This window comes from Osmia lignaria, chromosome 16 (assembly GCF_051020975.1).
Source record: "Osmia lignaria lignaria isolate PbOS001 chromosome 16, iyOsmLign1, whole genome shotgun sequence".
Taxonomy (NCBI): Eukaryota; Metazoa; Arthropoda; class Insecta; order Hymenoptera; family Megachilidae; genus Osmia; species Osmia lignaria.
Genome location: NC_135047.1, coordinates 4,955,064 through 4,980,861, shown reverse-complemented (window position 1 = coordinate 4,980,861; position 25,798 = coordinate 4,955,064). Strand labels below are relative to the sequence as shown.

Genomic DNA, 25,798 nt, shown 5'->3' with positions numbered 1-25,798 from the left:
GACCCTGCTCGTGGGATCCAAATGGAAAAATTAAATACAAACAAAAATAAAAATAGGTGCGTCCTCCCTATAAATTATATGGGACGCATATGGTGCGTCATTAGGTTAAGGATATTATAAGACGCATAAGGTGTGTCATTAGCTTTATTAAATAGATTCTATACAACCATACGTTGCGTCCTCAATTATATTACACAAATCAATTGTATCGAACGTATTGAAACGCATCGTGCGTGATCGTACGTGTATAAGATGTTATCGTTATTGGTGGTTCGTCGAATCGGCTGCACCTCTCACCTACGTAAAATGTTTCGCACGACAATATGACTGGTCGTGACGGATCGTTGCATACGAATGATAAGGCGACATTACGAGTTCGCCATCGTCGAGATAAACCTGCTTTAACGAGACGACCTAGTCCCCCTGGCCTGGAAAGGTGCTCCTATTATCGTTGTCGGCGAGGTTTTATCACTCGGCGAGAACCAATAACGAGAGGAGACCGTGAAAATGTGTATTTAATCCATCACGTGCAACGTGTCACCCCAATTACCACGTGAGCTCTTTGAATATTTTCCATTTTTTATATTAGAGACGCGAAGGTCTGGGATTGGCATTGTTACACTTTTAAGAGCATGTGTCTTTAATGACTCATATGAATTTTTTTATTAAGACTAGGAAATTCTGGACTATCTCTAAAGTCCCAAAGAGTTTGTAAATTAACAGTCTACAATATAGTTTTCATTTCTAATTATCTTGAAATTATGTTTCACAAATTTATCGAACTTGCATCGTATTTCGAATCGAATATCAAACGTCTCTCATTTCCATCGGATCGGTCGATTATTCTCTCGCATTCTCCGGTGTAGACTTTCGCTTTCGTGCCTATTCCCGAGACACATTCACGAACGCGTCCATTAAATTCCAGCCGGCAAAGAATTCTGTCGCGTAACTGTCCGCATTCGCGTAACGCGGATTGAAGAAACGGATATCGAAGCGGGAGCGAACAATCTCGCTGGCACGGAACTCGAAAGGAATTCATTCACGCTCGCTGGTCTCCATCGAATCGTGTTATTCCGTCAATTCGAACGGGAAGTCTCTTTGTATCGGTGCTTCATTGTTCGTCCCGTCGAATGCGTCCAAGTGTCGAAGCTTTCGGCGTCTCGTTCGAGCCACGTGACGCGAGTTATATAAAGAAGAATCCCGCGAACTTTCGCGATACCGTTGGATAACTTTAACGAGAAACAAATAAATAAATCAAACGAACAAGTCAGGCTACGTTTTCAGAAGGAAAGATATCCCCTTTCTACACCCTTCGAGATTTATATCTTCCCCTCTTTGTTCAATCTTTCTGAGAAAACGGGCTCGAATCATCTTTTGAGTCCCTCTTCTTTTGCTCTTCTTTCCCTTTTCTTTGATGTTTCTTCGTGTTCCCTTTGACGGAGAAACACCCGGTTACGTTTTCATAGTTGTCATAAATTTCGGAGCTACGAAAGGCTCTTTTTCTTATCTTTTCGACGGATATGGAGGCTTATCCGACGGAATTAGAGGCAGGTCGAAGCTGAACGAGGGATCGACGATCAGATTGGATAGTCTCGATTGATTCTTCTTTCGAGGGAACGTAATTCGAACATTTCGAGTCGATGTTGTTATCCTTGAGGTATTTTGTTGAATGGAAACTATGAGGGATCCTGGATACTTTTTCTTTATTTCTGATCTATTGTAAGATTGTCTGAAATAATAGAAGGGTTAGTAAAAGAAAATAGAAAAATAGAAAAAGAATGCAGATCTTTTTCTGCAGTTTCTTTTAAATAAAATTACAAGCAGATATTACATTTTATTTTTGTAAAATTTTTCATCATTTGCTTAGCTTTACTTACAAATAAATGATGGAATGTTTTATGGAAGCAGCTCCTTCCACCCTTTCCACTTTTCTCAACTTTCTTTAACCTGCTCTTATGGCTATGAATACTTCATTCATTTACTAACTTGTATTTTGCTGAAGTATGTATATTTCATTTAAGAGGTTCTCGAAGCTTTGCAAAGCTAAAGTTTTCATCTTTCATAAACTAGAACTCTCGATACATGAGAAATCGTTTCATCCCCCAATTTCGAGATTATATTTTAAAAAATGGGGCATTTCTGTCATTCTAGAATCAAACTTTTGTTTATTATTCAAATTTTTATTACACTTGTATTATTCGGTTCACATATATTACAAAAGACAAAGCCAAATAATATTTTATTTGACCAATATATATTCTTCGAACACCTTTAATAAAAGTCAATAAATTTTCCATAAAGAGAATATTTTATTAAAAAATTATTAGATATCGGATTTCCATGCACTTCTATTTTCCAATCTTTTTTCTTTTTCCACCATTTCCACGTTATATCCGTACGATAAGAGTAGACGTACCCTTTTTATCCGTTCATTGTATTCGACACGTGAAATTTCGAAATTCTTCCGCTTCCGTTGCGCGAAACGATCGAAAATCATCGTGTTTTCGGGCGTTAAATTGCGATCGGCTGACCACCCTTTCAAACAACGTCGTTCAATCCCGTCCTACTGCACCGAAACTAATAGTTGCGTCGTTTAATCGTCATCATCGTTTAGTTGTAACATTTATCACGAGCAAACGGTCATTCGTCGAAAGATACCGAGACTTTTTCGCTTTCGGTGAAGAGGGTTTACCTTCGTCACGGCCGCAAATCGAATTGAAATTAAACGAACACTGCAGTTGCTAAGTGCATCGAGGACAGAACAGCTTACGCGAACACGCTCCTTCTTCAACCCCTTTTCATTCATTTTTTTTCCTTTTTCGCTTTCCTCGCTCGTTCCCCTTTTTTCGCTTCTCTTTTCGTCATCTCTTCGCCCTCCTTTTTTCGTTATTTCCCTTTCTTTCTTTCTTTCTCCGCACGAATCCGTCCTCTGTCGTCGTTTCACCCTCTTGTTCAACCCTTTCACGTCCACACACGCGCACCTTCCATTACGATCGTTTCCACCAATTTTGTCCAGCGACTCGTGTATTTACGAGTAATAGCGGTTGCAAGCTCTGCCAGTCGATATACACGGTGACCTGTAGCTGACACGTTCCCTTTGGATCCAGGTTGTTTCATCATGGAATCGAATCGTTAATGGTCCTGTGGATTACCTCCATCTTTGGTGATTAATCTTTCGATGACAGCCCGTCGAAACAGCCGGTATTTCAATTTCATTTTTCTACTCCTTTTCATTTTAATCTTCGAAATATCAAGTCGACAAAAAAGTTCCTTCACCTCGCCATTCTTTAAAGGTAAAAATAATTTCCAAATGATATAGATATCGATGAAACCATAAGTACCATTTCGTGTAACTTTACTGCCATCATATTCCATCAGTTGAATCATTCTTTAAAATGAAATAAATTTATTACAATTAATAAAATTATCAAATTGCCAGTGTAAATACCTTTTTGATTCATTGTACACCCTGTATGGAATAAAATGGTCACAGTTGTCCGTCGTACCGGAGAGAAATCATTTCCCTTGTAGCGTCCGAGTAAATTGGTAAAGTTTCCACGTTTTAACGCTCGCAACTTACCGTACCGACGTCGCCGGGTATAATTTGATATCCCTCGCGACACTCCGCTTCGCCTCTTCTTTCTGCTAGGCCATTTTCGCAGGGTGATCTTACCCCGGGAACCTCCTTCGCGGATTTCGCTAGACGAGCAAGGAAAATGGACGAATTAACATTTAAACCGCGATTTTAGACCCCGAAGAACGTTGCGGTTGTTTCATACGAAAAGACCCTCGACAGACCGGAAATGGGCCTTCATAGCCGCGCGAAGAATAGAGATCTCCCTGATTAGGGAACTAATGTAATTGTAATCGGCGAGAAACGAGCAGTTCGCGCGACGTAAACGTTTAGTACTCGTACGTTCTGAGAATTCTGAAAATTTTCAGAATTCTCAGAACTTTTGTAGCTTAGAAGATTACAATAAGGCTAGTTTACATTTTAAAGTCCTTTATATAAAGAAATTAAGTGTAGCAACTTTGTTATTTCGTCGAGTAACATCGTTTCAAAGAATATTTTCCCTTAATAACTTCCGTTTCGTATACACATTAACCAAGGATTCTTATCCTCACCCTTATTCGCACCGTTCGCGTACTCCAAGCGTTTCCTCTCGCTCTGCCTAAGGGTAGTTTTTCTTTTTAAATTAGAAAGTCGCTACAAGTATGTAGTTTAAGAATTAATCATAAAAGATAATGTCACCTCGCTGCATTACCCCTGTCTATCTCCTTAATTAGAACCCTCGCATGTCCGCGAGGTGTATCATGGTTTGAATTCTCCAAGAATCCCAGTCCCGACGAACGTGAGAAAATAAATAAATGACGAGCGATCCCCGCGAGTCCAAAGGCAAGGAACAGTTTCTCTTTCGTAGATAGCGTAAGAATTATGGTTCCTCGCGGGGTAGGTTGAAGGGGAGTCGGGCGTGGGCCATTTTAAGCCCTCCTCGGTTTCTGACCTTACAACTCCGTAATTTTTACCCTCCTAGAAGTTAAGAGTAATTTACTGGCTCCTCGTAGGCGTTATTCGGCACCCCTCCCTCTTCATCCCCAAGCCATCCCATCCTTCGCTACCTCCCCCTGTGAAATAGCTAGAAAACCAGGAAGATCCTGGGCCCCTTGTTAATTGTCTGCCGTGGATGAACCTGATTTTCCGCGAAACTGCGAACCGGGAGACTCAAGATAAATGTTACTAATATTGTTACGAAAACAGGTATGGTTACTTGTTTTCTGGCTCGATGAGACATTCCCCCGGGGTGTACTTCCGTTGAATCGCTCGTTCCTTTTCCACTGGTAACAATGGTAGAAAGAAACATCTGAAACGAGTTACCGGTTCCCTGGAATAAAGGGACAAGGACGAGCAGGCATTTCTCTTGGGTTAGGGGTTGATTATTATCTTGACCTTACTTCGAATGGGACATTGATCGCAATTAAACGAGTTCATTGTTATAGCGACATTGATAGTGTATAGTAGTATAAAGCGTTCTAATTGTAATCATTTAAAATAGTGTCGTTTTTGAATAGATTGACCGTCACAGTGATAGTGGTCAATATAAAGTCAGACACAATATTAGTGTATTCTGTTTCTATCATCGACACAAAGACACACATCTCATATTATCAGATACTTTTATCCTACATCTGCATTTTGTCTTTTCTTTCTTTCTCTACTTCTCTTATCACTCTGTTATTTTTAAACTTCTTCTACCATTCACTATGGTCTCCAACCTTACTTACCTTTTCTCCAACTCGTTGCTCTCTTTGATCCAGTGTTCCAGTGTATCCCATTCGCGCTTGCATATAGCGCATCATCTTTCGTTTAATTTGCTGTATTTATCTTTTCCTAAATTATATTGAATAAATGCATTAGGGGACGTGTTGATTTTATTACTTACTTCCGTGCATTTTTCTATCCCTTACACCACTGCATTCTTTTTATCCTTTTTTTTTTTGCTTACGTGGTGGAAATCTTCAACAAGACACCCCCAGCCCCCCTGGAGAGGGGCCAGAGGTAGTGTGGGATTTTTACCCACTAATACCCCAATATTATATCAGGTCGGTACTTAGAGATAGTAATTGGTGCTTCGGGGTCCTTGGCACCCCAGATGGTATAATATTGGTGTGCATAGATACTCACCGGTGTTTCGGGGTTCTTAATACCCCAATATTATATCAGCTCGGTACGTAGAGATAGTGATTGGTGCTTGGGGTCCTTGGCACCCCAGATGGTATAATATTGGTATGCATAGATACTCACCGGTGTTTCGGGGTTCTTAATACCCCAATATTATATCAGGTCGGTACCTAGAGATAGTGATTGGTGCTTGGGGTCCTTGGCACCCCAGATGGTATAATATTGGTATGCAGAGATACTCACAGGTGTTTCGGGGTTCTTAATACCCCAATATTATATCAGGTCGGTACGTAGAGATAGTGACTGGTGCTTCGGGGTCCTTGGCACCCCAGATGGTATAATATTGGTATGCAGAGATACTCACAGGTGTTTCGGGGTTCTTAATACCCCAATATTATATCAGGTCGGTACGTAGAGATAGTGACTGGTGCTTCGGGGTCCTTGGCACCCCAGATGGTATAATATTGGTATGCAGAGATACTCACCGGTGTTTCGGGGTCCTTAATACCTCAATATGACATCAGGTCCGTAAGAAGTGGGCACACAACCAGTATAATAATAATATGGTGTCCTGTAATTTTTTTCCACAGTTTATTTAATTTAGTTTATTTATTTTTTTTGCTTATTCAATAAGCTCATCGAAGGGGAATAACATATATAATTGCACCCCTCTTCTGGGTCTCAGCCGAGGACCCCTTTCATTTTACTTTTTCTAGTCTTCTGTATATTATTCCACATTGTAGTCCAAAGCCATCTCTGTCTCCCTTACATTTCTGCATTCCTTACATCCCTGCAATCCTTAAATCGCCCTTTTTTTTTTTTTTTTTTTAACGTGGTGGAAATCTTCAGAAAGACACCTTCAGCCCCCCTGGGGAGGGGCCGGAGGTAGTGTGGGATTTTTACCCACTAAAACCACCACGGTGGCCTGCACAGGGACTGTAGGTAGGGTCTTTTGACCCTTCGCCATGTGCCAAATTCCGCCGACATCGGGGGCCACACCCGATGCCGGCACTCCTCTGTCCGCGTGCAATGAGGACCGGGGCCCCAGCCCCGGACCCCTGCGGCATCCTTTACATCTTTCGTTTAGTTAGATCTCTGTACCCCTTGTATCACTACATTCTTTTCATCCCTACATTTTTTCATCCCTACATTCGTTTCATCCCTACATTCGTTTCATTCCTACATTCGTTTCATCCCTACATTCTTTTCATCCCTACATTCGTTTCATCCCAACATTCGTCTCATCCCTACATTCGTTTCATGCCTACATTCGTTTCATCCCTACATTCGTTTCATGCCTACATTCGTTTCATCCCTACATTCCTTTCATCCCTACATTCGTTTCATCCATACATTCGTTTCATCCCTATATTCCTTTCATCCCTACATTCGTTTCATCCCTTCATCCCTTTCATCCCTACATTCGTTTCATTCCTACATTCTTTTCATCCCTACATTCTTTTCATCCCTTCATCCCTTTCATCCCTACATTCGTTTCATCCCTACATTCGTTTCATCCCTACATTCATTCCATCCCTACATTCATTTCATCCCTACATTCTTTTCATCCCTACATTCTTTTCATCCCTACATTCTTTTCATCCCTACTTTCTTTTCATCCCTACATTATTTTCATCCCTTCATCCCTTATATTCCTACATCCCTTGTATCCCTGCAAACCTTACAATAATTATATTACAAAGACTGCTTCGAGTAAAGGTAAGTAAAGGTAAGTTAGTTTTTCACCAGAAATTTTGCAAAATTTAGTTCCCTTTTTCGCCGCCAGAGGGCGCTGATCGGACCTCGAAATTTTAGTTCAAATTTTTGCCGCTAGAGGGCCAAAAATTGAGCATGATTTAGTTCCTTTTTCCAAAACCAGATGGCGCTGGTTCAACATCGAAATTTTAGTTCGAATTTTTGCCGCTAGGGGGCGCTGTTTTTTCGAGGTTTTCACGAAAATCTCGAAAAAACAGCGCCCCCTAGCGGCAAAAATTCGAACTAAAATTTCGATGTTGAACCAGCGCCATCTGGTTTTGGAAAAAGGAACTAAATCATGCTCAATTTTTGGCCCTCTAGCGGCAAAAATTTGAACTAAAATTTCGAGGTCCGATCAGCGCCCCCTGGCGGCGAAAAAAGGAACTAAATCATGCTCAATTTTTGGCCCTCTGGCGGCAAAAATTTGAACTAAAATTTCGAGGTCCGATCAGCGCCCCCTGGCGGCGAAAAAAGGAACTAAATTTTGAACGATTTTACATAAAAATGTCGCGAATGTGTGAAGAATGCAGGGATATAAGGGATACAGAGATATAAGGGATGTAGAGATGTAAGGGATGAAGAGATGAATGGAATGTAGGGATGAAGAGAATGTAGGGATGAAACGAATGTAGGGATGAAACGAAAGAAGGGATGAAGAGAATGTAGGGATGAAAGGAATGTAGGGATGAAAGGAATGTAGGGATGATACGAATGTAGGGATGAAACGAAAGAAGGGATGAAGAGAATGTAGGGATGAAAGGAATGCCGGGATGAAAGGAATGTATGGATGAAAAGAATGTAGAGATAAAAAGAATGCAGTGATGAAAAGAATGTAGGGATGATACGAATGTAGGGATGAAAGGGATGAAGGGATGAAAGGGATGAAGGGATGAAAAGAATGTAGGGATGAAACGAATGTAGGGATGAAACGAATGTAGGGATGAAAAGAATGTAGGGATGAAACGAATGTAGGGATGAAAGGAATGTAGGGATGAAAAGAATGTAGAGATAAAAAGAATGCAGTGATGAAAAGAATGCAAGGATGATAAAAATGCGGGGATGATAAGATAAGAAATAAAAGGGATGGTCAGCTGAGGCCCAGAAGTAGGAAATGTTATATTTCATCCCGCTTATGAGCTTATTTAATAAGCTATGAAAATGAATAAAGTTAATAGACTCGGAAAATAAATTAAAGGTATAATATAATGATTATAATTTTCAAAGACCAAATAGTTATTGAATGTTATATAAATAAATAATTCTAATATTTTATTGTATATTGATTTATTTGAATAATAAATTGTGTCTTTTCTGTTCTGAGTAGGTGGTGTGGTAAAAGAGAAGTTGGTAACACAGGCTCGACAATCATACCCAAAATCATGACCCTTGGAAAACAAATACATGTCCAGTCTTCTTGTATCTATGGTCACTGGAGGTAGAGAGAGAGAGAGAGTAAGCAGATGGACGATCATACAAGCACAAAAGGAAAAAAGGAGATGGATGAGAATAATAGTGAAAAGAAGAAAAGAGTTAAACGAGGAACAAGAAGATAAAATTACAAGTATCGATTCAAGGCACCTTAAAAATTATTAAAATTAAAGTATTATAGTTAGTATAAACATTATAGAAAACTTTGTAAACTTGATGTAGGCATAATCACGTGCCAACCCCTTTCAAAACCAAAAAGTATAAAATAAAGCTGATGTATCTAATAATACTACGGAATACTTATTTTTATTTATTCCTTCCCTTTTCCCTTCCTACAATTATCCGATTACATTCAAAGAGGTGACGACATTCTTTAATTCCTTATATCGCTGCAAAATTTGATCGAAGTCGATGTCAGTCGTTTTTCTTGGCAAGATAGAAAATAGAAGGATTCGGTAAGTACTTACGTGTGCAGTGCTGTCGAAGCAGGATGGCCACAGGATCACAGGCAATTCAAGATATTGCAACGATGGTATACGTATCCAAGAACGTGTCTGTGTGTGCTCGAAGAAGAAGCAGGCTACGAAGGGATCGGCATGCATCGAATCCCGGTAGCATTATTTAGCTGGGAAAAGTGCTGCCGACGCCATTAATCCGATTGGACGAACCTTCACCCTTAGGCCTTAGGGATCCATTATGTATTAGGAGGATCGGCTGCTTGCTGGTCGGTGAGATTAAAGCTGGAACGGGCAAGGAAATGCGCTGACTCAACACCGAAAATCCCGAACATAATTTTGCCCTGACTGAGATTTTAATCCGCTAAGAAAATATCGAATCTCGGTTGATACGTGCTCCTCTCGTTCATCGGATATCGATACGAATTAATACGTGAAACTTTGAGGGTTCATACGAAATTGTAGGGATACATGCTGATCGATACCATGGATTACTAACCGTTTGAGTACTTCAATTTTAAATTAAATTATTTCTTTAAAAATAATAAAAATAAAGAATCATCGTACCGCCTCGAATAATTATTATAGTACAAGGAAATTAAACAGACTTCACTCTACATAATTAAAATGTAAAAATCTTTTGTAATAGAATGACTTAATCGCGTTGTAGTTAAATCTGGTCAACTGATAATGACCACCGTTATGAACTGATTATGTGCTTGTTCCGGATTAGAGGTGCATGGAACACGAGGATTACGTCTGACCTTATTAATAGCAACGGCTATTGGCAGATTTTCCAATATGTACAAAGATATTGTTTCAACTCCATACCTTATATTTTATTTTTAAAGAGTTTATTACTAATTGAAACCTCGCGAAGCTACACGTTACCTGATGTGATTTAAAAAATCAAATAATTTGGTGAAATTATGAAATACTCCAAAGGGTAATGAAAAATTAACAATCGAATAAAAATAAGGATCTCTTCAATGTTACGTGATGTGATTTAAAAGATAAAATAATTTGGTGAAATTATAAAATACTACAAAGGGTAATGAAAAATTAACAACCGAATAAAAATAAGGATCTCTTCCATGTTACGTGATGTGATTTAAAAGATAAAATAATTTGATAAAATTGCAAAAGACTTCAAAGGGTAATGGAAAATTAACAATCTAATAAAAATAAGGATCTCTTCAATGTTACGTGATGTGATTTAAAAGATAAAATAATTTGATAAAATTGCAAAAGACTTCAAAGGGTAATGGAAAATTAACAATCTAATAAAAATAAGAATTTCTTCAATGATTATATCACGATGTCAATGAGTTATTCTCTACTAAGAAAAAAAACAGAACTTTCTTTATTCTTTCTTTCCAAAGAAACCTTATTTATGTTCAGACAAAACGTACGTTTGCGTAACTACAAGTTTTCACAAGTATTTCACGTGGCTCTATTAGTATGGTAACAGTCTATTGTATTTTACCTCGTTATTTCTCTTTTTCTTTATTCCCTTATTTACGTGTTTCTACAGGCAACGCAAAGTTCGATGTTAATAATCCAACTACATATCGCGGACAATGCAATTTCTTTCATCTGTGCCGAAGCTCTTTTTCGAAAGATCACGATTTATGTAGTTCACGTGGTCGTTTTCCGTTATCTGTTCGACCCGTAATGTTTGCCACCTATCTCTGACACGTTTATTTTCTCGTTTCAGTATTTCATTTTCGTCGCTGAATCGTGCGATTTATTCGACGGTACCTTATCTTCGGTTCTGCATACTCCGTCAATAGTTTTCAACGAGCATTGACGAATAGACGAATCGTCATTCAATTTCAAATTGTAATCGGTGAAAAGAAGAATAAAAATTCGAAAATTATTCTAGAAACCAAGATACCCAATCGAAAAGGATGGAAATTCGATGAGACGTATTTTAGGGGTGGATTATTAAAATTATTTTTATTGTAAATATCATTTATTGGACTTTTAGGCGTCATGGGGGTACAACGATTACAATCACGTTGCTTATTTATAACACCTAAGCAATTCGACGAAATAAAGAATAAAACAAAAAATAAAACAACAAAGAAAAAGGGTAGGGACATCCGATTATTCCTGGTTGCTTCAACTTAAAACTCGCAAAACAAGACACACCGGGATGTACAATTTTTCTTTTGATATATTCTCGCTGTTTGATTAATTAAACACCGACTTCCGTGCGAGAATTAGGCGCGAACGGATGAATTAACGAAGCTACGGATCGTAGCCGGTGATGGGCGTATTAAAAAATTAGGAACCACTGCGTTTTGTTTTTCGTCTTTAGGAAAAATCCCACGCAACAATGTAGTTTATTTATTCACCGAAGGAACTGGAACGATTCGAAACGAGACGCTACGCTATCGTCTTTTTTTTCTTTTTTTTATTTCTCACCTACCAATCGTGGAGATCAAACGAATAAACACACAGAGGACAACGATTTTTCTCTCTCTCATCCTTTCATACTGTTAGAATGCAATCATCATTTACAACGAGTTGCTAAAATATTCATATCTCTTCGATTAATCACTCGGTCATACATAATACCGGCTCCGATAAGTACTATAGATTTAATTAAAGGTATTGTAAATTTAAATGACATTACGGACAATATGCAGTAAAGGAAAATACTCCTAAAAGCATATTTTCACGATTTACTCTTCAAATCCACATAATATAATGACATTTTAATTATGGGTCAAAATGATCATAATCCAAAATGTCCATTTTCCAATAATTAAATTAAGTTCTTGTCATATTAAATTGATTTCGGTCAATAAAATTGATATTATATTAAAGATTGAATATTTACTGTGATTGGACACTGGGAAGTAGTATAAATCTATTATGGTCAGACCGTCATCTTACGTCAAGAATAATTCACCGAAGAATGACACAATACTTCAATAAATAATTCTAATGTAATAAAATTAATTACTACATGTTTACTGTGAGCGGACACTGGCAAGTAGTATAAGTCAATTGTGGTCAGACCGTCATCTGATGTCAAGAATAATCCATCGAAGAATGACTAAATGCTTCAATAAATAATTTTAATGCAATAAAATTAATTACTACATGTTTAATGTGAGCGGACACTGGTAAGTAGTATAAGTCAATTGTGGTCAGACCGTCATCTTATGTCAAGAATAATCCACCGAAGAATGACTAAATGCTTCAATAAATAATTTTAATGCAATAAAATTAATTACTACATGTTTAATGTGAGCGGACACTGGTAAGTAGTATAAGTCAATTGTGATCAGACCGTCATCTTATGTCAAGAATAATCCACCGAAGAATGACTAAATGCTTCAATAAATAATTTTAATGCAATAAAATTAATTACTACATGTTTAGTGTGAGCGTACACTGGGAAGTAGTATAAGTCTATTATGGTCAGACCGTCATCTTATGTCAAGAATAATCCACCGAAGAATGACACAATACTTCAATAAATAATTCTAATGTAATAAAATTAATTACTACATGTTTAGTGTGAGCGGATACTGGCAAGTAGTATAAGACAATTATGGTCAGACCGTCATCTTATGTCAAGAATAATCCACCTAAGAATGACACAATACTTCAATAAATAATTCTAATGTAATAAAATTAATTAGTACATGTTTAGTGTGAGCGGACACTGGCAAGTAGTATAAGTCTATTATGGTCAGACCGTCATCTCATGTCAAGAATAATCCATCGAAGAATGACTAAATGCTTCAATAAATAATTTTAATGCAATAAAATTAATTACTACATGTTTAATGTGAGCGGACACTGGTAAGTAGTATAAGTCAATTGTGGTTAGACCGTCATCTTATGTCAAGAATAATCCACCGAAGAATGACTAAATGCTTCAATAAATAATTTTAATGCAATAAAATTAATTACTACATGTTTAATGTGAGCGGACACTGGTAAGTAGTATAAGTCAATTGTGATCAGACCGTCATCTTATGTCAAGAATAATCCACCGAAGAATGACTAAATGCTTGAATAAATAATTTTAATGCAATAAAATTAATTACTACATGTTTAGTGTGACCGGACACTGGCAAGTAGTACAAGTGTACTATGGTCAGACCATCCTCTGTGAAGTATAATCTACTGACGAATGGTTTGATGCTTCAATAAATAATTCGTATATAATAATTAAATGAATAAAAATTTTGTTATTTTGAAAATCTGTTATGCATGCATTGATCGAAGGGATAGAAAATATTTATGCAACTCACTGCGCGTTTAATTTAGAACGTTCGTAGGGGGTTTAGCTGAGTGCGTTTTATTGTTACGATCCTCGTTGAAACGTTCTGAACTGAAATGATCGAGCCAGCTCTCTCTCCCATTCTCTCACCTCTCTCAACGAAACTGACCACGATCGATACGCGACATCCAGGAGGGGGGAAGGCGAACGAGAACTTATGGCTAAATAAAACTTTATAAAAATATATCAACGAATAATAAATATATCTCTAACAGCGTCACCGTATAATTCGTCATACATAGCCGTCGGTGTACGATAGCCTATGCATTTACAATCACTATATACACGCTATTTAAACGCTACTTACCTAAAATAATATACAACAATTTACCTTTAATGCTCCTATTCTTGGAATATTTCTTCATCCCTTTCATTCGTCTCCCCTTATCCCTACACATATTTGGATCAATCCTATCTTTGTTCATTGAAAACCTCCGCTGGTGTTGCGAGTCTCCTGTTCAACAATTACGTCGTACCAGGGGCGAACTGAGTCGAGAAAAATTTCTCGGTGGTCAGGAAATTCGGGTCGCTAATAGTCCGGTAAAAATTTCACTCACCAGTTCGGCCCTGCATCGAGCGTGTACAATCTTCGATGAAAAATTGGTCTTCGAGTTCGGTGCGTGCCTCAATCTTCACCATGTCGTATCCTTACAAATAAACTATACAAATATTTACACGTGCCCCGCCGTGGCGAGCAACGTAGCATCGTGGCTTCCGTCTTGAATCGAGACGAATCGAAAGCTTTCGAAATCGCGTAACAATATTTCTTCGAAAGCTGATGAATCCGCTACGTCGCGGGCGGACTCGAAGTCGTTGGTTTCGAAGTTTCGAGCGCACATGGAAACAACAACCCCCTTCGTTTGGTTCCCCCCGAGGAACCTAGGTATCTTATTTAAAAGGAAAATCAAACGGTACATGCATGGTTGTTACCTCGTATCGTTGCCTATCTTCTAGGAAAGTCGTAGGGTATTTAAAAAATAAAAAAAGAGAATTGGAATCTTAGCAACGAGATCCAACGAGTAAGGAACGTCGAGGCCGGATTATCGACGTTGCCGGGAAGCTCTTGATCGTTCATTGACAGCGTCGATAAAAGGCTTCGTTTCATTTTTTTTTTTAAATCTCGTATTAAGCGCGCTCATTTTTCGATACCTAACAAACACGATTCTCGTTGCATCGTCATCGAGTCGCCTCGACTTTTCAAGAACACATCAAACGTATTTCACCCACCCTCTCTATTTCGTTAGTTTTATGTACAATCGTCGCTGGAAGAACGACGGAACTGTATTTCTTTATCCCTTCGTTTCTACCCCAGGAAGTTTCTTTTATTTTTGATTTTCGAGTAGCGAGAAACAGTTAGGACGAGTGAATTCAACGACGATACTCTTGGAGAACGAGCAAGAGTAGAGACAGCGATAGACAGGTGAGATTCGTTGACCGGAAGTGAGCGTGACTGTACTCGGAGGCTCGTGTCACGTTCAAGAGAACGGAAGCGTCCGCTATCCCTTCCGACGAGCGGACTAACAGCAACCATTCTCCGGCGTGCGACCATTGAATCGTGTCGAAGCTCAACACCGTCCTGTAACAGGACTCCGTGCCTCCGTCCTGAAAAGCAAACAGGAAGAGACGTGGCTCGTTAATGAATTCGATACTGTACTGCTACGGTTTGCGAACCACCCTCGTGTGTTCCACTTAAGTGATCCAATTGTAGCTTTATAAATAATGTAGATTTTTTGATAAAATTGACAGTCTATTAGTTTTAATTATTTCTATATACAGGGTGTTCGACAAGAGGTGGGCAAAATTTTAAGGGGTGATTCTAGGGATCAAAATAAGACGAAAATCAAGAATAACGAAAATTCGACAAGTGGGCAAAATTTTAAGGGGTGATTCTAGGGATCAAAATAAGACGAAAATCAAGAATAACGAAAATTCGACAAGTGGGCAAAATTTTAAGGGGTGATTCTAGGGATCAAAATAAGACGAAAATCAAGAATAACGAAAATTCGACAAGTGGGCAAAATTTTAAGGGGTGATTCTAGGGATCAAAATAAGACGAAAATCAAGAATAACGAAAATTCGACAACAAGTGGGCAAAATTTTAAGGGGTGATTCTAGGGATCAAAATAAGACGAAAATCAAGAATAACGAAATAGCGTTTACGGCTTTGTTTTCTAGTAATTAATGTTTAAAAATTCGAATAAAAAGCGCCTGAAACCTACAATCCGCCCAGCACCGACGACTGAACGTCAGGTTAGCAGGGGTCGGTACAGTCATAACCAAGAATTGAAGCCGAATGCTGCAGTACCGAGAAACAGAATAGCACGAGGTAAGTTTCTACTATTCAACGATTCTTGATTATGACTGTACCTTCCCCTGTATAATAGATCTGAAAGAAGGGTTAATAAAAATGTAAAGAGGCACCCTTACTTGTGCCATCCCTGATCTATTTTGTTTTAAGAAATTTTCAAAAAATTGTTATCCAACGCTAGATACTTTTGCAACGTGATTCAGAAGATTTGGATAGCTTGATAATGTTGGACCATGAGAAAGGGATGATGGATCGTGAAGAAGTTTGAGAGAGTTATTAGGGCTACGAAGAGGAAAATTGATGGGCGAAGAAGTTGGGGTTATTTTTTAAAATCACCTGAAATTTCTTAAATGGATCTCTCGGAATTTGCGTATTTATTAACCAACGAAGATACTTTCGCATCCTCTGTCCTTCAAGAACAATGTTCTTCTTTTAAAATAGCGTAACTTTGTTAATTTTTCAAAATTATCGTCATCGAAATAGATTTACAGAGATTGAACTCGAAATCACCGATAGGAACGGGATAATACGAGGGGTAGAGAGAAATGATCGGGAACGTAGATTTCATTAATTCGAAGCTGTTCGACCTCTTTCGCGAGGGACGTTTTTATCGTTCATTAACTCGCGATTCGATAGCGTCGATTTCGCGACCGTCTTTCTTATCTGTCGCGATTCTGCTTAGCTTCTTACGATTAAACTTTCGCGCGAAACTTCTGCGGGGAAACTGAAAACTTCCTTAAATCGTGCTGCTTCCTCCTCCTTCGATTGGCCTCTGATTTCATTTCTTACCTTTTCTTTTGCAGTTTTACTGCTTTCCGATTTATCCTATTCCTTTTGCATCGATTCTATACTTTGGCTAAGATATTCTAAAATCCCACTATTAAATTAACTACATTTACTGCAATTTCGTGTAACAGGTGATTCAAAGTTCACTATTACACCACTATGAATAATAATTTAATTAATCATCAAACTCGTTTTAGAAAATCAATGATCCAAAAGATAGAAGGAAATTTTATTTAACTCTAGCAATAGATTCTTTCGACCGAGTGATTGTCTTGTGCAGAAGCTTGCCTTTCCCGGAAACGGTGTACTCTGCTTGCTTTACCGCCGCATCCCGGCGCGTGCAAACACGAGTAGACACCTGTGTGCCGCAGGGTCGTATTAGTCTAGTTCCGCGGGGCGTCGGTCCTCGGGAAGGAATTTCAACGAAAGTTCCTGACAACTCAAAGTGAAATTTCCCTGGCATTCGTCGAAAGCACGACTGATAGCATTTAGTACGTGATTTATCCCCGACCCGTTCTCTATATCCCTTGTTATCCGACGCTGCACTAGAGGATAATTAATTCGTGAAATCCTCGACGAGGCTTAGAGAGAGAGAGGGAAAGAGAGAGGAGGAGAGAGCAGGAGGAGCCGATGCACGTGTTGCGGTGAGGGTAAGTTATTTTGACCCAGATTCTGTTTTGAATGCCGTACCCAGTCTATACTGTTTACCAACTATCCCGGCAAACTTCTCGCTGAAAAATTAATAAGCTACCCCCGGTTCACCGCAATCGCCAGTTGATGAAGAAACTTGTGTACTCCACGAGCTACTGGCAATGTGTTTAACGATAGCAGTGAACTAGCTTCTCGATTTTCCGTTTTCTTTTTTTTAAATGTTCGTTAAAAAACTTTGTGGGTGTATAAATTAAAAGGGGTTGATAAGGGGTGGAAGAATCGGGGAGATAGTAATTTTATTTTTGCAATGTTTTGTTGATCTTTTGATATTTTTAGAAACAGCACGAGCATGGAGGAAATTTATAATTTAGGATGTTGGCTTAATTTTTTCTGGGGTTCATTTTTATTCCCGTTCTTCTTCGCGATTAAATTTGCACGGCTATTCTGTATTAAACTTAAGACAACCTAAGCCCCAGTTTCTTCAGCTCAATATTTCATGATGTTACTTTATAAATTAGGTAGCGAAATAATTTACCGCGCTTTAATAATTAAAATCTCGAGCTTGCTATGTTGAAAGGTGTATAATCGTGATAATAAGTACGCGTCTGAATGTTATTATTTGTTTTTGTTCGAAGGAAAGGCCATGAAATTTCTTAATTCTAAAAAATGAAAGAAGAAAAACAAAGATCTTTCACCGGAAAATCGTTCAATTTTTTCCCCATAGAAATCGCGATTAATCTTCAGCGGAGAAAGAAACGTACGATTGGAATGGGGAATAAGCGGACTCGCGCGTGTCCCGAGCGTAAAACGGAATAATACAGAGCGAGTTGTTCGCAGGGAACAGATTGAAGTGCTTAAGGGACGTTCAAACGGTTTCAATGAGATCCGTAATTTCTCCGATAAACGAGTATAGCAAAGCAGACACCTGCAGAAACAAAACAAAAACAGAGAGAAAAAAAAAAGAACCGTGGACGCGGAAATTAACAAGGACAATCACTTTTTCGTCGAACGAATTAAGAACGTTCCTGCCCGGCACAAAAGAGATTAAAAGTTAATAAAAACAAACGGAGCGCACAGATGCATTAGCAAATCCCTTTAAAGCTACGTTGGATTCTTTGCTTCCCTACCGCGTCTCTCTTTCGCTTCCTCTCCTTTCTCTGTCCCCGTTATTCCTGATTCCTCGGAAAAACGGTTAATCCGTCTTTTGTGCGGATACATCCAGTCTCTGGACTCTGTCTGTCGCAACAGAGGAAAAAGGGAAATAAAATAGAGTGAAAAAGAAGGGGGAAGAAAGCTCGAGGACGATGCCAGCTCGAAAATGAAATAAGCGCGAATACCGCGTATGAATCCTGCTATCGTGTTTCATTTCTCGTTCCGTCTCGTATTTCCATGCAACAAGCGTTTCTCGTGTTTCAGCAACTTTTCTTTTCATCCTTTTCATCTTTTTTCCTTGAAACAAGAAATCACGTTTTAGCTGACCGTCTAATTTCACCATTCGACGAGACGAAGATTCTGTACGTGGTTTTGTATTTCAAGGATTTACCGATTCGAATGGGGTGGAAAGTTAAATCGTTTCTTACTTGATCTTGTTTTCGAAGCTATTGTTAACGGCTCTCTTATGTTTATGGATCGAGGAAGTGTTTCCAAATATAATGCGACATGCTTGCAAGTTGGTTATTGCACTTTGAAATGGATCTTTTCTGGGTTCCGAAGGGTTTCTGGGATTCTTATATGGAGGGTGAAGTGGAGAAAAGAGGTCGAGATGTTATTTCTATGTCAGTCTTAAAATTTGAAGATTTGAGAATTTTTATAATTAGAAATATCGACCCTTGGTATTTTTCAAAATTTGATACATTAGTAATTCAAGGAATATTTCTAATTAATAATTTGGTATTTCTATTGTAAAATAAAATAAAAAATAGAAGATACCTCGATAGCAAGTGCTTGAACACCGTCTCTGGATGGTGCACCAGGTACATAAACGTTTTTCTCGGATATCCAGAACACTTTAGTGTATCTCGGTTCAGCGCAAAATTCCACGACGATATTCAAAGGTTCACCCTCCTTCGATGTCACTGTTTGAGTTGGTGGATAAACCATGGGTCGACCTGGAACAAAAATTTGCAAACTGGTTAGATCGATGCGCTATTGCGGGCTTCTTTATTGATCATAAATCCAACCCCTTTCGGTAACGCTATCGCGACCCAACCCTCCAGCTTGCACAGAGCTTTGTGTCTTGTTAACTATGAAAATATCTCGGCGTGTAGCTAAACGACGTAATCTTCCGTAATTCCTGTTAAATTATGTTGTCATTGCCGCGAGTACGGCGCGACAAGCTACCGCTTTAAGCGGGACTTCATTAAAATGAAAGCGTGATCTATCGACGTGAAATAGCAAAAGTTTCCTCGTATAAAGGAGGACGTTGAATTTGTAAACGGTCGAGAGATCCACTTCAAATGTTCACTAGATTATTTGCTCTGCATTATTCATTAATTAAATAAATATTAGCTATTAAGTTTATGTTTTGAAATTTGACATTTCATGGGGTAGAAAATTATATTATTCAACGGGGACAAAATTTGCATTAAGTAATATAATAATTAAAAGTAAAAAATAATTTGTAACATAAGGTTGAAAAAAAAGATTGATCGAATACGATACACTTTAGTAAATCTGATCCTCTTATTTGTGTATAAATTATGAATATACCGTCTGAATAAATTAAAGCCTAATTACTGTAAAATTGATATTCTGCATCGATGGGTTATTACCGAGAGTATTGAAACGCTTTATGCGAAAGAGAAATACCCGATATCGCATAATCGAATTCGGTTTTCATTGCTCAATTTGTTCCGCTTATCAAACGCGTCATAATGGCTGTTACAAATAATGAAAAGGTTGATATGTTTATTACGTTAATGCAGAGCGATAATCAGCGGTCGTTTTAGTAATTTATCGCGAGGAACCGTCGGTTGAAACATGCTATGTTAATCCACGAAACAACTGGGTAAAAGAGAAGTCATTTAGGTATCGTATATTTTTCTTTTCATAAATATTTATAGAACACGTTTCACGTTTTTATCGCAACATCTTGCGGATTTTTCTCCGGTGACGATTCGCGTCGACGTTTTTGATTTACTCGTATCACAAGCGTCGTCGATTTCTCGACAAACACGAGACGACAGAGGCTGATCGAAAGTAGACGCGTGACAATGTAGCCGCATGCCTACAGCGATGCGTTGAACGCGGAAGAAAGAGACAAGCGTGTTCCGGTGCAAATTGCAGTCACGGGCTTCTCGATTCGAAAGCCTGAAGGCGATCTCTGATTTCCGGCGAACAGCTCGAACGTGGTTCTCGTCAAAATATCGTCCCGCCGCTGGCGACGACAGCCGATTCGTCCGTTAATCGCGTCCTAACGTTCCCAGAGAGAGAGGAAATACATTCGGAAATCGCAAATCGATGGGATTCACGGGTAACGATCCGCCTCTTTGATCCCCGATTTCAATATTATTACAAGGGATCCTGAAATGTTTTGCCACACCGATCCTATCCCCCTTTAAATCGCCAATACGAATCTCTTCTGCTTCTCACTTCTCTATCGACACGTATTCAATTTTTCAAAAATATTATATCATAGAATGAAATTAGAATATTTTTAATTAGAAATCTGGTTGAAGAGACTAAAATTTTGGATCTTGTTAGAAATCAAAGGCTGAAATTTGTTTTCTGTTCTTCCCAAATTATGCGAACTACCCCTCGATACATTAATAATAAATGAAAATTGCTAAAAGCAGTTTCAACAGACCTTGGTGTCTATAGAATATTTAAAACGATCCGTTCGTAATTATAAGCTGCTTTTCCAAAAACAACGTCCACGAAAATCTGGATAAACGTTTCGTTTCAATGTAGAGAGTTAATGAAACTCTGTTTCTTTAATGAAATGCGATAATAAAATTTGTTTGCAATCAGACGTCGATTTGAATACCCGTCACGGTTTCAATTATTTAAATGGCTAAATTATTCTGTGATCGATCGAGTTGAACGATGCTGAGGCTGCAAAAAGAAGTATAATTAAATTAGCGCCGTATTCATCGTTGAATATTTTTCTCGGTAATTAGCAAGTATTTTGTTTCCATTTTGCTTTATCATGGAAAAAGTCCATTATTATTTGCTGAGTTTTAACGGTGGAAAAATATGTAGCAGATGCGTTGCAAATTTCGAATTCCTTATTTAATTGAAATTTATTTTTTACACGTTTCTCAAGTCCCATGTGTGACAATAATTTGCCTCGATTTACACGAGAAGACATTCTCATCGACACAATCTCGTTTGGCCAATTATCTCATCAACGAACCCTTGCTATCCTAATATCTAAAGGAACTATCACCTGTCTGATTGGAAGCTTTTGATCCATTGCGATTCTAGTTCGATACGTATCAGAGAAATCGATGAGCGAAGAGACACTATGAGCTACTCGTACTACTCGATGTCGCGTCAGTAGCTTTGTTGTTGCACTTTGGCTAATTGAAGCGTGGATAGCGGAGGGGCCGGTTAGACCCGACGTGTACCGTCTCTCTCTCTCGCGCCTCTCCGCTATTCTACACCCGTTCCTTTTACCCCGTTCTCATCTGCATGGATTTCCTGCTTCGTAAAGCAAGCTTTCTGACCCTGCGTTGGCCCATCTGCAACGGTGAATAGAAGCGGAACAGTACACTCGGCCGTGGCTGCTCATGAATATTCCTACGACTGAAATTACTGGAATACCTTGGCTGTGCCTCTTGTTTCTGCGGTGAGGGTGGAAGCACCCCGTTCTCTCTGTCTTTTTTCAACTTTCATCGAACCTTTTCTATCTATATCGCCGACCTGTCTCGATACGGGAACAGCTAGCTTTTGCTTTTTACCAATGAACGCGATGGTAGAATTTTTTTCCCTATTCTTTTTTTTTTTTTTAATGTGTATCGGTGATTATTGTCGAAATTTATTTCTATTGTTTTTCTTAAGGAAATTAAGGGATGGACATTTTTATTTGAGATAGCGGAGTAGATTTTATCTTACGAATTTATGTAGTCGTGAATTTTTCAGAAGGAAGAGAATTTAAATAAAATATGATATTCTGTTAGTAAATAGTAGTAGATAATTGGAAAATGAATTTTATATTGCGGACCTTCATTTGAGAAATCAATAAAATTGGAGGAAAGGGTATTTGACATCGGTGTTCAATAAATTTTTTAAACGCCCATAATTGCACAGCTAATTTGCTTGGTACGGTGTAATTTATTCAATCAGTCAATGAGCAACAGGTGAAGTGGTATCAGCCTTTAATGGCATCAAAAACGAAATGTCAAATAATCTTTTAAATTTTCAAATAAATTCTTGTTCTAAACTGTATAGTTTAAATGAAAAAATAAAATTTAGCGTTGTATATCTGGTTAGCATTAATCTTAAAATCTGAGATAAACTATTTGTTCCTCTCTCAAGATATTCACGGAGAGTTGCGAATGTAGATGAGAACGTAAAAGAAGCTCAAAGAAACTGTTGGTCGTTTTCCTGAATTTTTTATACCAGCCGTGTCAGCGTGTAGCACGTGACACACATGTAGCTTTATGCATTATGCAAAACGGTATTAAGAATGTGAAGAAACTCGAGATCTCTCGTGTCCTAATTATAATTTAAAGTTCTCTTCGTCATGAATAAGTGAACTATCTAGAAGAACTTGAAGAAGACGGGAAAATCCTATTTAAAAACTTCTGAATTAAAAACAACGACGACACTTTGTTGTTATTTTTCGTCTCATATTTATTTCACGACATTCTATTGCAATTTCTTTATAAGACAAGACGCATCCGGTGCATCAATACTCTTTACCGTGTTAAATTTCAAAAGTTGCAAGTTCTAATAGAAGGATCGAATTGTGCATTTAGATAATTGTCAGGTTAGCGAGAAGAAAAACAGAGATGGTTGATCGAATTCCGGGATGAGTTCAGAAACGAGCTACGTCCCCGAAAAGTACCTCTTAGCAAGTTAAATGAGCCGTGGGCAATGGCTGGTACGTTCTACAGTGATTCATTTCTGATGCCGTCGTGGAAAAAGTTTCGACAAGAAGTTGCGTTACCGTAACGAATTCCGTGCGATCGTTGCTCGATTCTACTCGCGTGCTGCAGTTTGTTCCTTACGAGAAACTTCGATCCGACGAAAAGTTCGCGAATCGTTTTCCAACCGGCAACTCGAACTGGTCGTGGTTACTCTTTTTTTTATACCCTTAAAGCGATTAGCGATCCTTCTCTTTCATTTCTACCATAATTGGTCTAAAAATTTCGATTGGAATTAAAGGATTCCAAGATCCTCAAATCGCAGGATTCTAAAATTCTAAAATTTACACGAACCGAATACTCGCGAATATTCAAACATTTCCCGGACCAGTTTCAACCGGTGAAAATTTTCACCGAGAGCCTCTCTTACGACGAAAAATAAAACCATCACTTTTTCGGTTTTCACGCCCGAAAATTTCGCGTGGACGCATCGTCAAAGCTCTCGTTGCTTAAAAGACTAACTGGTTTTTTAACGACGCAACATTCGTACACGCGCGGCACGGTATTTTCGAGTTTAATTCGAGAAATGTTTTTCGTGGTCGCGAACGAGACCCGTTCGATCGAAGAATCGACCGTTTAATTACGCGGTATTAATTTGTACAACGATTCTCTGCAAATCGAGATAAAATTGCTGTCCCCGTTTCATATCATTACCGGTAATTTCACAAATTACATCGTAGTTTTCTCGCTCGTTAAATATTCTCTGATTAATTGCCACTGCGAGCCTAATAATGTAATTTTTAAATTACCCACCCCTCTAAATGCATTACCGTTAATTAAATAGACTTCATACTATCTGTACAGGCGAACCTCGCATTAGTAATTTATTAGAAGCGGCGATCCGAAAATTTTGAGAATCACAAACGAAAGGGCACTTAATTAATTGATGTTTAAATAGAAACTTTCAGGGTATCTTATAATTTTGTCAAGCAGCGTATTTGATGGTGCATTGTATTAAACGGTTGTCTGATCAAAAACGAGTATTTCTACTTGCCTCGACTCGATTCGAGGGTAGCGAACGTTTAACCGTTCCACGTTTCACGTTCGCTGTCTGACACGTTACGATCGCGTTCCACTTTCGAAAACGCTATTCGATTCAAACGCAATCTGTGCGTGAAATTGGCAGCGAGAGGGTAACCAACGCGGATGGACGAAGGGCTCGAGCGGACAGACGATGAAACGAATTACTTGTACCCCGAGCGAAGCCGAGCACGTGTAACAGCTTGCTAATTAATCGATTAATTTCCAATCCTCGGATCAGACGAGTAAGTGCTCTCTCTAGTTTGCTTGCTTCCCACTTGCTTTGTATTATAATGGCACGCGTCTTTGACCGATTAATTTCGTTGCGTACGCTCGATTGACCGCGATAGCTTTCCACACGCCTACACATTCTACGAGCGAGTTCTTTCAAATATACATTTCCGTGCATTGAATTCCGTTGGATATACCGAGGCTTTCAGCGACTAATTTGATAAACGTTTTGTTTCTAGATACAACGGTGTTTTCTTGTTCGTCTATTTATTTAACGTTTCCCTCCTATTATTTGTTTTTTCTATATTGAAATTTTTCTCTTTTTTATGAGCCATTTCGATAAATAACCGTGTCGAATATTTGCTATGCGAAGAAGGGTAGATAGATAAATAAATATTTTTATTTAAACGTTGAAGTGAATTTTGAATGAATAATTGTGAAAAACAATTAAGCAAAATTTGCAATTCTATTCGGAAATTAACGCGGGTAAGAATGCGAAATGTTCTGGAATTTAAAAAGCGACCATGCAGACATCGATTTCAGGAAGATAACATTTGGAGGAGAAAAAAACGTAGGAATAATATTTTATGTTGCATCAGGACTCACGAATGGGTCTCGAGATTGCTCCTCTAGGAAGAACGATATATCCCGGAAAGTTGTGACATTATCCAAGCGAGGATTCACTTGGTTATATGCGCTCGGATATGCGATAAGAATCAACGAGCATTGAAAACGCGCGATAGTGTTCGCAGGACGACGCCATTGTTTCGAAGCGCGAGTCTAGACCGCGGTTATCTGTGCAATTGTTCTCGATATTCATTAAAACATTCGCGGGAACCTTTAGCCCGATAATCAGTCAGCCGAGCGAAGCGTTGTGTGTCTGTCATGCACTTTCACGAACCCCTTTTCTGGACTCCCTTTTCAAAGGGCGGATTTAATTACACGCTTTTCTGCGCGATACGCCCGCACATTCGACCAGTTGATAGTCGACAAATTCGACGCACGCGAGAATAAAAGGACGGTGGAGGGTTTAGAAAAATTTGATTGATTTTAGAAATTTTACAATGGCCTATAATATAATTTTAAAAA

The 25,798-nt window shown here is 38.6% G+C and overlaps 1 protein-coding gene and 1 long non-coding RNA gene across 13 annotated transcripts in view; one reads left to right on the top strand and one right to left on the bottom strand.

Annotated features, from left to right (window-relative positions):
* Positions 1 to 9,158, top strand: part of LOC143306142 (uncharacterized) — a 98,043-nt gene extending 88,885 nt beyond the window's left edge. Inside the window, exon 7 of the long non-coding RNA XR_013063575.1 lies at positions 8,760 to 9,158. This is a non-coding gene — a long non-coding RNA (uncharacterized LOC143306142). The remainder of the gene's footprint in view (positions 1 to 8,759) is intronic.
* A 1,787-nt stretch (positions 9,159 to 10,945) lies between these two features.
* Positions 10,946 to 25,798, bottom strand: part of tei (irregular chiasm C-roughest protein teiresias) — a 222,391-nt gene continuing 207,538 nt past the window's right edge. For 6 of the 12 annotated variants that reach the window (XM_034317542.2, XM_034317544.2, XM_034317546.2 and 3 more), the window contains 2 exons: positions 19,299 to 19,477; positions 10,948 to 15,226 (listed from right to left, as the gene is read on the bottom strand). In XM_034317542.2, coding sequence (XP_034173433.2) covers positions 14,993 to 15,226; positions 19,299 to 19,477 — 413 coding nt within the window. In that variant the 3' untranslated portion in view covers positions 10,948 to 14,992. Of the gene's footprint in view, positions 15,227 to 15,791; positions 18,606 to 18,706; positions 18,819 to 18,949; positions 19,096 to 19,298; positions 19,478 to 25,798 lie in introns of those variants that run through there. The other 6 variants (XR_004580613.2, XR_004580614.2, XM_034317551.2 and 3 more) reach the window with 6 other exon arrangements.